The sequence below is a fragment of the Vipera ursinii genome (assembly GCF_947247035.1).
Source record: "Vipera ursinii genome assembly, chromosome: Z".
In the NCBI taxonomy this organism is placed as follows: Eukaryota; Metazoa; Chordata; class Lepidosauria; order Squamata; family Viperidae; genus Vipera; species Vipera ursinii.
In genome coordinates, this window is record NC_139517.1 from 120,812,534 (window position 1) to 120,825,382 (window position 12,849).

The window sequence follows — 12,849 nt, forward strand, 5'->3', positions numbered from 1 at the left end:
ATGGGTTCTCAACAGCAACGTCTGCTGAGTTCCTCATGCTTAAATATTCTTCTGTTTGAGAAGGCAGGAGTTCCAATACCAGCGCCAGGACTGCTTTTCCATTTCACTTTTCTTAAATTCATGCTCACATAACACTCCTTTCGTCAGGGAAGGGAAATCGGGAGGGTTTAGTTGCATATCTTTTTGAGAAGTCGCCTTGTGCTTCTTAGCACAAGCCCAGAAAGTTAATCTTCATCCTCGTCTTCTTTTGTGGAAACTGCTGGGACTTTGTCCGGGATGTTGAAACATTCCGCAAAGAAATTGACTATGGAATTGTACAGGTGCTGCTCCAGGGTTGGGCTGTTGAAGTAGTGACCTTCGTCAGGGTAGATCTGCCAAGGAAAGGGTCATGGTTGAGACGGGTCTCATATCTTTGGGGAGGGGGGTGGGGTGCGTCTTCTCCCAAAAAACAAAATGGCTCCCCTTGTTTACATGTCTAATGCATACTAAAAAGGGGGTGGGATTTCAATCAAGCAGTGGAGGCCCTCAACTTGATTTTTTGGATTTTCATCCGAAAGTCCCTGTTCAAAGCCTGAGAATGATCAATTACTCACAATTATGAGCTGGGATGGGATATGCAGTGCAAAGAAGGTTTATATACAAGTAGTCCTCAAATTTTAAAATGCTAAATCCTTTAATGTTGTTTTGTACTAACGTGAGAAAAGGAAATGATGAATTTCCCAAAATTACAGCTTGTAACAGTAGTTTGGGCGAATTCTCTAAAACAATTAGTGAAAACCAAGACCCATGGGAGAAGAGGTGAAAAATACCAAGATGGCAGCTGCATAGTACCAAACCTCATTTTCAATTGTTTGACATACCCAACTGTGTGGAGACTCCTATTGGCCATACTCAGTTCTGAAGCAAAATATTTTTTAAAAAATTAATTTGTATCCTTTGTTATATGCCTTTATTACTTTTACACATAACTCAAGATGGTGGACACATCAAACAAACCTTTCTCCTCCTATTTTTCTCACGACAACCCTGTGCAGTGAGTTGGGCTGATGAGAGTGACTGACCCAAGGTCACCCGCTGGCTCTCATGCCTAAGGCGGGACTAGAATTCAAGTCCCTTGGTGATTGGCTCAAACTCTCTTGGCTAGGGTGGGACTAGAACTCACAGTCTATTGCTTTCTAACCTGTTACCTTAACCACTAGACCAAACTAGCTTTAAAATCCTGTCAACTATAAACAATATACATATATCCATGTGCACATAGACACATACATACAGAGGGAGATGGAGAGGGAGGGAGGGAGGGAGAAAGAGAGAGAGAAACTCCATTTGTTTAAAAAAGTGATTGTGTGATAGCACAATACCTGCAAACTGTAATTAGCTTTTGTCCTAATCAGATGAGTGATGAACTCTGCAGTGTGCTGGAAGTGAATTTTCTCTGTAAAATTAGATTAAGGTAATTAAGTTCCAGGAAGTAAAGAATTGAATTACCAAAAAACGAAAACAAAATATTTATTGTGAGTAAAATAAAGCTTTTCTTTTGCTTTATTTGTTTGGGGAGTGTCTATTGGCTTGGTTCACATAATCTTACCATCAGCTGTTGCATGGATGATCAAAAATTTTTGGTCTTTCACTGATGTTACTCGGTGAGAGAGTTTAGTGAGCTGAGAAGAGTGAAAGAAGTAATTTTCAATATTATAGACACTTTAAAAATCACCATAATCAATATAGCATTTAACATTTTATTTATTTATTTACCAAATTTGTATGCTACCCCTTACTGTCCTGAGTAAGAATTAGCTTTAACAGAATATTATTGTGCATGTTGTTTTGTGTATTACCCCCTTTTTCTGATCTGTAAACACCTTTGTGATATTTATAGGAAGTAGAATATATTTTATGAAACTGTTAAATTGTTATTTCCACAGAAGATATTAGCTGTTGATACAATTCTACAGAGGAATTGTTGAATCTGTCATCTCTAGTTTGATATCTGTCTGGTTTGGTACAGTAACTAAACAGGACTGGTACAAACTTCAATGGATATTTAGGACTGCAGAAAAAATAATTGCAACCAGCCTGCCTTCTATAGAAGATCTGTATACTGCACGAGCCAGAAAGAGGGCTGAGAAAATATCTAGAGAAATCTCTCTTCCTGGACATAAATTGTTTCAACTCCTTCCCTCCGGATGGCGTTATAGAACATTGCATGCCAAAACAACTAGACATAGGGACAATTTCCCCCCCCCCCATGCCATCACTCTGCTAAATGCCTAATTCCCACATATTGTCTTATGCCTAAGGATATTTACCCTTGTAGTATAACTGTAGTATTATTATTATCCTTATCTTCTTTACTACCCCCTCTTATTGGTATCATTATGATTATTATTACTCTGTTGCTTTGCATGTGCATTGAGAGCTTCTGCACTGGGAACAAATTCTTATGTGTCTAATCACACTTGGCCAACATTGTATTGTATTATACTGTGCTGAACTGTACTCTACTCTGTTCTATTCTCTTCTGCTCTACTCTGTTCTACTTTTGCTCTATTCTACTCTACTCTATTCTGCTCTGCTGTGCTCTATTCTCTTCCCCCTTTTATGTTTTTAGTATCTTTTTTATCTTCTTTTATTCTTATCTTTAAATGGATAAATAAATTATATCAGGAAGAATAAATATTTTTTAAAAAAGAAATAACATTTGGAAACCCCTTCCTTAATATTATGCTTTCATATTATTCTTTGATGTTGTCATGATTTCAATATGTTGTGATTATGCACTTTAGGATGTTATATCTTAAACAAAGTGGAAGGCAGTTTAAAGCATTGCTGGTTAATGACTGCAATAAACTAACTTACTACAGGTTTTGTCATTTGTTTCTTGATATATATTTTCACTCCTCAAATAATCAAAAATATAAAATACAAGATCCTATTTTGTCTGCAGATCAAATATAGATATTTGGAGAATATAGAATATGTTTGATCTGAAGAGAAGTTTATAAAATAAATAAATAAAAATGCATTCTAACTACTGCCATCCCCATTGCCTACTCTTAAACAGTGTTGTGCTTAATAAATGAATAATTTAGTAAATAACTAAGTAAATAAATCACAGTTAACCTGATTTACCTCATATATCTTATTACTGTCGAACCCTTGTAATCCCAAGTATCTTTCTGAAAAGGCTGAAGCTGAGGGAAGAAAAGAAAAAATATGAAATTTAAATTCAAAGTACTGATGCTAAACTTGGATGGCATTTTCTGTTTTCGGATCTTTGTCTTACAGGTTGAAAAATATACATATCTGGTCCTATTATAATGTTAAAATATTCCATAGGCAGGACAGTTTTCTTAAATATGGCCTATGACTAGGGAATTTTCAGCCCAGGAAGATGATCTGGGCATTTTTGGCCTCAATCTTTTTCAAGGTTTTCCATTTTTTTATTTAGTTATTTTTATTCTTTATTTGCTACATCATCTCAATATCCTACAGCTATTCCTGCTGGGTGGAGTAAGACACTTGGATTCCCAGAATCGTTTGGGAAGAGGGTAAAGAATTCTGGGTGTTAAAAGTACAACACATCCCAGAAGGTGATGGACCAAGAGAAGATTTTGAACAAAAGAATATGGTTAAACAACAAAGAAAGTTATTGCACTGTTTTAGCATTATAACTTCCTTCCTTCCTTCCTTCCTTCCTTCCTTCCTTCCTTCCTTCCTCCTTCCAATTAATTTCCTTCCTTCCCTTCATCCCTCTTTCCCATCAACTTCCTTCCTTCCTTCTTTTTCTTGCTTGCTTGCTTCCTTCCTTTGCCCTGTCCTGTCCTGTCCTTCCTTCCTTTGCCCTTTTCCTTCCTTCCTTCCTTCCTTCCTTCCTTCCTTCCTTCCTTCCTTCCTTCCTTCCTTCCTTCCTTCCTTTGCCCTGTCCTGTCCTTCCTTTGCCCTGCCCTGTCCTTCCTTCCTTCCTTCCTTTGCCCTGTCCTGTCCTTCCTTCCTTTGCCCTGTCCTGTCCTTCCTTCCTTCCATCTCTCCCTCCCTTCTTCCTAGACCCCATATATTTTTTCAGTTACAATAATCTTCCTTCCTTCCTTCCTTTGCCCCTTCCTTCCTTCCTTCCTTCCTTCCTTCCTTCCTTCCTTCCTTCCTTCCTTCCTTCCTTCCTCCCTTCCACCCACCCATCCATCCATCCTTCCTTCCTTCCTTCAAGGCATTCTCCTCCAAACCCAACAAAAAGGGGGGGGGGGGCTTCTCATCAGCAAAGCTGGAAAACATGAGCAGTCATTCAGTATCAAAACAGACTGATCATGAAAAAAGCATGAAGATTTGAGCCATATTTGTCTTCTTAGCACAGGATATTATCTTTTGAAATGTCATAGGTTTGCCTCAGATGGCTCTATCTTGTACTCAGTTCACCCACTACTGCAAGCTGTTCAAAGCTAGCCAGATTTCTAAGGCATGCAGATGAAACCTTATGGCTGTCTTCTAAAGTTCCAGTCAATTTCCTTATTCAGTAGCCTCCACATCACATCCTTTTCTCAGCCAGAAACCTCCACCTTGGCATTTCACAGGCCTGGCCTGCATATTTTAATATTAATGTTTGTAACCTTAAGGAGTTGAAACCTGCTTTGTATAGCAGAATACTAAGATTCAAGGCCATGCAATGAAAAACCTGCTTTTATTCCTGTCAGCCCAACGAGATCCCTGTTTACCATATAATCTGAAGTCTGACAGTGGGGAAAGAGCAGCGCCACACAAGAAATTTGGCTCTTTATTTTCTTCTCCAGAAAAGTGGATGTATGAACTCAAGTAGCCACCATAATCCTGAGAGGCAAAAAAAAAAGAAAAAAAAAGGAAAAGAGATGAAAGTGTGTGTGTGTGGGGAAAATCAAGCAACTTGACATATGACTGTAATGAAGCCTGCCCATTAGGATTGTATGGCGGAACATCTGGAATTTGAGTCAGTCACGCAACTGACCCAATTTTATGACCTTTTTTCCCCCCGCAGCAAATTGAATGAATGTGGCAGTCATAAAATTAATGCCACAGCCATTAAGTGAACTCATTGTTCACTATGACTCAGTTTTGATAAGAATTGGAAATAGCTTCTGGTTTTCAGGAAAAAATGGTCATGTGACTATGGAACGCTGTGAATGGCCCTAAACGTGCCCGTGATGCTGAGCGCCTGAAATGATGTGACCCTGGGAATGGGCCGGCCATCAGAACTGGTCGTAACTCTCTTTTTCCAAGTAGGTTGCTTAGCAATTGGTTGTAACTCAAGGACCTCCTTAACAGATTTCATCTCCATGTTCTCACTGACTTCTTTTTCATTTTGGGGAGATTCTGCTTCTACCCAATCCAAGGACACCAGAAATGGGCAGTTTGTTTTTCTCTGAGGCCTGACCCCCATAATTTTGGGAGACTCACCTGCGGGATTAGTGCTATAAGGGCTTTGTCTCAATGTAGTGGGGCAAAAACCATATCCTGCCCTGCAGCCCACTGGTATCCCTATTGAACATCTTACAAACATCTGGAGGGGTGTGTCCTCCTTTTTATTTTTTTGTAAATTTGGCATACATGTCCCTGTGTGTGTATATGGATACTTGTGGACAACATTTGAGGGCCACATTTTTCAGAAGTGATTTGCCATTCTAGTTGGGTTTGTGCCTAGGGTGGGACTAGAATTCATACCCACCACCCACCCCCGCCTTTCTATTCAACAACATCACAATGGCTCTCACAATAAACCTTAGACATAGTCAGTCCTGCAAACTACAGGTCAAAATCCTGGAGAAATAGCAGAAGCTGTTTCAAGGACACTCACCTTCCCAAACACAGCAATTCGAGTCTTATCAATAAACGTCTTTTCCAGCACTGCCCTGGGGAAAAAAAACCCAAAGAAAATAAGTTTATGTTCAAGCCGACTCCTGTTCACTACAGCAAGGCCCAGCTTTGCCTTGATACATAGAAGTACAAATTGCAAAAGAGAGAAATTACACTTGTACATTTGAGCTCCTGGGTAGCCTTTTGGTTCAGTACTCAAACTGCCTCTCCAAAATTTAAAAAGGATATAATATTTTGAAATAAACCACTGCAAGAACATTGAGTATACAACTAGTCACTGATTTCAATTTCAGTGAGTTAAGGTCATTCACCGAACAGCATCTGTTTGATCCTTTTCTTGAGCAGCGCCCAGCTTTCTTTTAATGCCATGCAAGAGTTTAGTCCCTTGAAATCCGCTTCCACGCCCATCAAACTTCATCACGATGGCACCGTGGGAGCTGACCATGACACTTTCCCAGTTCACTTCAAACTTTTCTGTTACGCTCTGGGTGCCAGGAGTGCCATCCCTGAAACAGAAACAGAACAAGAACAACTTAGTAACAATGCTGGGAGGCTGGGAGAATGGACTGGAGGACCAGTTAGGAAAACAAGCAGAAAAAGAATGGAAAATATGCCAGTGGCAAAAAAAACAGACTTTGCATGCAAAGATCCTGATGTATGTGAAAAACATGAGAAAATACTCTGCCGCTTTCAAAGTCAGTTTGTTGAGTAGTTAAGGCACCAGGCTAGAACTGGGAGACTGGGAGTTCCAGTTCCAACCTTAGCAGGAAAGCAGCTGGGTAATCTTGGACCAATCACCAGTAGATGGTGGGTTCTAGTCCTGCCTTAGTCATGAAAGCGGGCTGGGTGACTTTAGCTAAACACCAGGAGACTGTGAATTCTAGTCCCTCCTTAAGTGTGAAAGCCGGCTGGGTAACTCCAGCCCAAATCACCTCACATGGTTATTGTAGGGAAAATAGAGCAAGGAAGTGTATGAGGTATATTTGCTGCCTTGGATTATTTATAAAAAATTATAAAGGTGAAATATGAATGGATGGATATAGATGGAATATAGGCTTTCTAACAAATAGGAAGCAGCAAGTGAAGCTAGGGAAAAATCACATTGAACACCCGTTCATTTAGCACAGGGCTGTGTGCTCTCTCTATTGCCCTTCTCTCTATATACCAATGACTGCATCTTGAAGGATCCCTCTGTTTAAATACTGAAGTTTGCAGATGATACAACAGTGATTGGCCTCATTTTAGGCAATAATGAGTCTGCATATACACAAGAGGTAAAACATCTGGCCCTGTGGTGCAGCTGGAACAATCTGGAGCTGAACACTCTTAAAACTGTACCCATGACAATAGATATTACAGGAAGCTCTTCTATTCTACCACCCCTTACAATATTAGGCCACACGGTATCAACAGTAGATAACTTCAAGTTTCTGGATTCTATTATCTCCAAGGACTTGCAATGGACACCTAACATTAGAACCATCATTAAAAAGGGACAACAAAGTATGTTCTTCCTGTGTCAACTCAGAAAGCTCAGATTCCCTAAGGATCTGCTGATACAGTTCTACAGAATAATAATAATAATAATAATAATAATAATAATAATAATAATAATAATAATAATAATAATAATAATAATTAATAATAATTTTATTTGTATACCGCCCTTCTCCCGAAGGACTCAGGGCGGTGAACAGGGCAAACAAATAAAAGTACAAGAATACAAACATTAAAAGAGATTAAATGACTGAGTCTGTGATTTGTATCTTAATAACTATGTGGTTTGGCACAGCAATCAAACAGGACAGGTACAGACTTCAACAGATAGTTAACACTGCAGAAAAAACAACTGCAACCAGCCAACCTTCCGTTGAGGGCCTGTATATTGCACAAATCAAAAAGAGGGCCGAGAAAATATCTATAGACCCCTCACATCCAAGGCATAACCTGTTTCAACTTTTCCCCTGGGACACCGCTATAGAGCAATGCATGCCAAAACAACGAGACACCAAAATAGTCCCCACCCCCGGTGCCATCACTCTGCTGAACACTTAATTCTCACACAGCAGTGCCTCATCTCTCAACTTTTCTCATCTTTCCTACTTTCCTACTATCTTCTCCTATTGGTTTCCAATGATTTATCAATTGCTGTTTGTAACTTATTAATGATTGTAACTATTATTATGGCTTATGACCTATTACTTGCTGTTTATATGTATGCCGCAAGCTTATGCACCAGAGACAAATTCCTTGTGTATCCTATCCTATCCTATCACACTTGGCCAATAAATTATTCTATTATTATTCTATTATATAGATAAATAAATAATCACCCTAAAATAGATTAGATTGCCCATATTGTAATGAGCCTTGGTGGAGCAGTGGGCTAATGCCTCCTTAAGTAACACCAGCTGCCTGCAATTAGTGCAGGTTTGAGTCCCACCAGGCTCAGGGTTGACTCAGCCTTCCATCCTTCCGAAGTAGGTAAAATGAGGACCCAGATTGTTGGGGGCAATAAGCTGACTTTGTAATAATGCCGCTTGGGGTGTGTGTGAAAGCCCTAATAAGCAGGCATATACATAGAATGAAGGCTATTGCTAAGCACATTGTGCTTTAGATTGTAAGCTGGCCTGAGTCTTTGGAGAAGGGCGGGATATAAACGGGATTTTAAAAAAAAGAATACCCCTCCAGTTCTTTCCCGCCGCCCCTGCTTCTGCGTACTTTGTTGTTTGTGCATTTTGTTAAGGGAGAAAGGTTTACTCCATGCTGGAAGCTCATAATCTTGTCTGTGCAGAGTCACCCGTGCTGTTTCTGTAGAATGCCCATAAGATGCTGGTGGGTTGCAAGAGGCCATTTAAATGACCAGGACTAATTTGCTCCATGCAGGGATAGCTGGTTGCCTCTCACTCAGTCTGAAAGGCTCTTTCCCAAATTTAAATTCTGTCTGACTCTCCATCCCAAATCTGCCTGCTTCCTGTTCTGCTTCTTTGGACCAAGAGATGACTGACCTCCGCAACATCAGCAGACAAGAGTTCTCCCTAGAATAGCGATGACTCAGCAGTTGCGTTTGTTTCCCCTGAATAGTTGCTGCAGTTACTCTTCCTGTAGGATGTGAGAGTTTGTCTCAGCACCTCTGGCTGGTGATAAGAGCTTTCCTAACCTTTGGCAGTGCTAATCATGGGTCCTCTCTACATTTTGATTCCTAAATCCCAATTTTACAGATTTTATGCAGAGATTCAAGGAACATAAGCATCTCGCTACCGATTAATTTAATGTCAGACAACTATTTTTCCCCAGGGCTAGAGGGCACAATAGCTATTTATTGATGCAACTTATTTAGGATATATATATATATATATATATACATTTTTTCTTGTCAATCTACATTGTCAGATTTTATTTCCTTAAGGCAGCTGCAAGCTAGTTAAGAGAAACACAGACAATTTCATCAGTGATGAATGCCGAGGTAAGGTAATAATAATGTCACAAGTAAGCTTAACCTGATCTGTTCTATCTTGAAAATCAAAATTAAAAAGGAACAGTAGACATATTGTTGCTAATTAAAACAATTAATTAAACAAGATAATCAAAAATATTCCAAAAGAATCTGCAGCATCAAGTCAGCCCAAAGTGTTCTTAGAAACCAACCGGTTAAAGTTCATTCGACTGGCTGAATGCAAAAGTTTGTGGTTTAGGCCAAGATTAACACTCTTATGAGCATCCTTATGAAGAGAATTTGTGGGAATTGTGCTATACAGGTAGTCCTCAACTTACAACCACTTGTTTAGTGACCATTTGAAATTACAATGGCACTGGAAAAAGTGACTTATGACCATTTTTCACACGGCCATTGCAACTTGCTCGTGGTCACATGATCAAACTTCGGACACTTAGCAACTGGGATGACAGTTGCAGTGTCCCAAGGGGTCATGTGATCACCTTTTGTGACCTTCTGACAAAGAAAGACGATGGGGAAGCAAGATTCACTTAACAACTGTGTTACTAACTTAATACCTGCAACGATTCACTTAACAAATGTGGCAAGAAAGTTTGTAAAATGGGGGAAGTTTCACTTAACCATTGTCTTGCTTAGCAATGGAAATTTTGGGCTCAGTTGTGGTCGTAAGACGAGGATTACCAGTCCTACATGAGAACTCATCTTATCAGGAATTTCGGTGCAATACTTAGGATAAAGCCATACAAAAATCTTTAAAATGTGTTTGAGAAGGCAGTGTGAGGTTATAGAAGATCTGGCCAAAATCTCACCTTTAAATTTAACTCCAAAACCTTTTAGACTTTCATCCACCAGGAAATCAAGCTAATATGGCAAGCGGGAGATGAATGTATTTGCAAAAAGAAAAGAAAAGCTCAGCATGTCACTCTTCCTCACTCTTTTTGATATCTCCAGCCCAGATGGAGACCATACATGACTCCATATGCATTTGTGTGTCTGTCTGTCTGTCTGTCCGTCTGTCTCTCTCTCTGTCTCTGTGTGTGTGTGTGTGAGAGAGAGAGAAAGAGAGAGGGGGGTGGGGGTGGGGTGGGAGGGAGGGAGATTGAGTTGATTTGCATTTATTCAGGGCCCACTGAAAGCCATGCTTTCTCATTCTGAGGCAGTTGTAATCAACTGTTGTTGTTAACTTGATGAGCACCAATCTTCCCCGGCATTTGCATAACGAAGCACATTTTCCCAGGAGATAAGTTTGAAGTGAAGTAAGTGGGAGGGTTCACGAAAGAGCTTTTGTTCTCCCTTTAGACTGGCACACATTTTGACATTTAAAAAATGTTTTTATTTATTTTTTATTTATTGCATTTCGGAACTGCCCTTCTCCCTTGGGAGGTGAGGTGGGGTTCCACTCTCCTGGCCTTCCGGAAAAAAGTCAAAAATATGGGCTATGCAACCTCCTGTGGGGAGCCCAAAGGAGCATGAAGCCATGGGGCTAGTTTGGTGCCCTGAGAGGCCCTCCTTTCACCTTTTCAATTCATTTTTAATTATTCTTGCCTCCCTCTTAAAAAAAAATTAACCCTGAAATTTTAATTCCAGCGTTTTAATTTTTATATATTGTTTTTTTTTATTCTGATATTTTATTGTACTGTTGGAAGAAAAGTCTTCATTGTGGTTCATCCAAGCTGGGAATAAACATGGCAACTGCTTTGGGAAGAAGGTTGTTGTTTATTGAAGAGGAGAACCAGACAGGAAGATGGCTCTGGCAGAAAACAAGGACTGACCACATGTAGGGAGTAGGTTTTTATACCCTCTGGATCCTTGTGTTTGGAGTTGCTTCCTGTTCCTGTCTGAGGCTATTTCCTGTGTCATGAACTTTTGACCTGAGTCTGCCTTTCTGGTATTCTGATGAGTTAATCCACAGGTCTGCAACCTGCGGCTCCCGGTCCTCTGCCATGTGCAGTCCAAAAAAAAAAAAGTGGGACTAAAAATTTTCAACCAATCAATTCAAATATGCAGGGTAGGTGCATATCTCGCCTTGGCTCCACTCTTCAGTCAAACCCTGTTCTGCGCATGCGTGCATGTACGTGCATGTGCACATGTTTTTTGCGGCTCCCAGTTTTTCCTTTTGTGAGGGAACCGGTTCCAAGTGTCTCTTTCACTGTTTCAGGTTGCTGACCCCTGAGTTAATCCTATTGTGTCCTGTTTTAGACTTTGGGTGGGGTATGTAGATTTCAGGTCTTTGTCTTCTTAATGTTCTAGCTCCAACCTTCTTGATGGCTTACATTTGCATGTCTATAGAACTGGTTTTCTGCTTAGGGGAAGGAGACCTGGGACTATTAAGAAAACTGGGCATGCTATACTGGTTCTTCAATATCTTTATAGGAAATATATTTTTCTGCCCTTTTTAATATTTCCTACTCAGGGTAGCTGACTTCCCACTGAAGTAGCCGAAAAGGACCACTCGGGACGACAGGCTACTTAACTAAAGGTTTATTTAGAGCAAGACAAAAACAGGATAACTTGCCCGGCTTTTATAGCCGGCAGCTGTCAGTGAGGGCCAATCAGGAACGTTCCTTTTGGCGCCGCGTCTAACCGGACCAATCCGCGCCGTCTGTTCTTGACAGTTCTTGCTTCCGCATGGCTCGGTGTTTTGACAGCCGCGAGCTGTCAGTGGCTGCGCCTGCGCCGTGCGGGGAACTTTGACAGCTGTCAAAGTTCCCGCGTGTTCTCCTGTCAGATTGTTTTTTCCCTCACCGTATAACTGGAATAACTTGTTTAACTTATATTAATGTTGTTTACAGATATAATACACCCCTTACCCCTCCCCTGGAGCGTTCCCTCCCCCTTGGTCGTTGGAACCTGCCCACTGGTAGTCCTTTAAGTATGTGGGGGCTTTTCTGTTCCTGTTGGAGTGTCTTGGAAGTGGGGCGATGTCTGGTTCAGGTGGCAGTAAGTTTTCTTGCCCCTCTTCCTCTTGGTTTGGTATCGGCAGTATTTCTGCGGGGGCTTGCAGCTCGTGTTGGGGTTCTGGGTTGTGCGGTGGTTGTCTTGGTCTGAGTTGATCAATTTGGCGGCGTAGATTGCCGTGAGTTTGTGTGGATATTAGATAAGAAATGGGTCCTGTTTGTTTTAGCACTGTCCCTTGGACCCATTTGTTTTTGTCTGTGTATGACCGTGCCCATATCATTTGCCCAGGTTTGAGAGTGCGGTTTGGGTGGGGGTGATCGTTTTCTTCCGGGTATGTGTCAGGATGTAGTCTGTCGAGCCGCGTTATCAGTCTCCTCCCCCATCTTAGTTCCGCGGGTGATTTGCCCGTTGTTGTACATGGAGTTGCGTGTTGTGACATTAGGAACTGGCTGAGTCGCCGCTGCCAGTTCCCCTTGACGAATTTTTTCAGAGCTTCTTTTGTGGAACGCACCATAATTTCAGCCATCCCGTTCGTCGATGGGTGGAACGGTGCAGACGTGACCAGCCTAATACAGTTCTTCATAGCGAACATCTGAAATTCACGAGAGGTGAATTGAGGTCCATTGTCTGAAACCATGGTGTCTGGGAGGCCA

The 12,849-nt window shown here is 40.9% G+C and overlaps 1 protein-coding gene across 1 annotated transcript in view; it reads right to left on the reverse strand.

Moving 5' to 3' along the window:
• Window positions 1-224: 224 nt before the first annotated feature.
• Window positions 225-12,849, reverse strand: part of DPP6 (dipeptidyl peptidase like 6) — a gene marked incomplete at both ends in the record, with an annotated part of 248,705 nt that continues 236,080 nt past the window's right edge. The window contains 7 exons of the mRNA XM_083379052.1: window positions 225-371; window positions 1,362-1,435; window positions 1,589-1,661; window positions 3,133-3,194; window positions 4,710-4,821; window positions 5,822-5,876; window positions 6,153-6,347. Of these exons, the coding sequence (XP_083235178.1) occupies window positions 225-371; window positions 1,362-1,435; window positions 1,589-1,661; window positions 3,133-3,194; window positions 4,710-4,821; window positions 5,822-5,876; window positions 6,153-6,347 (718 nt within the window). The remainder of the gene's footprint in view (window positions 372-1,361; window positions 1,436-1,588; window positions 1,662-3,132; window positions 3,195-4,709; window positions 4,822-5,821; window positions 5,877-6,152; window positions 6,348-12,849) is intronic.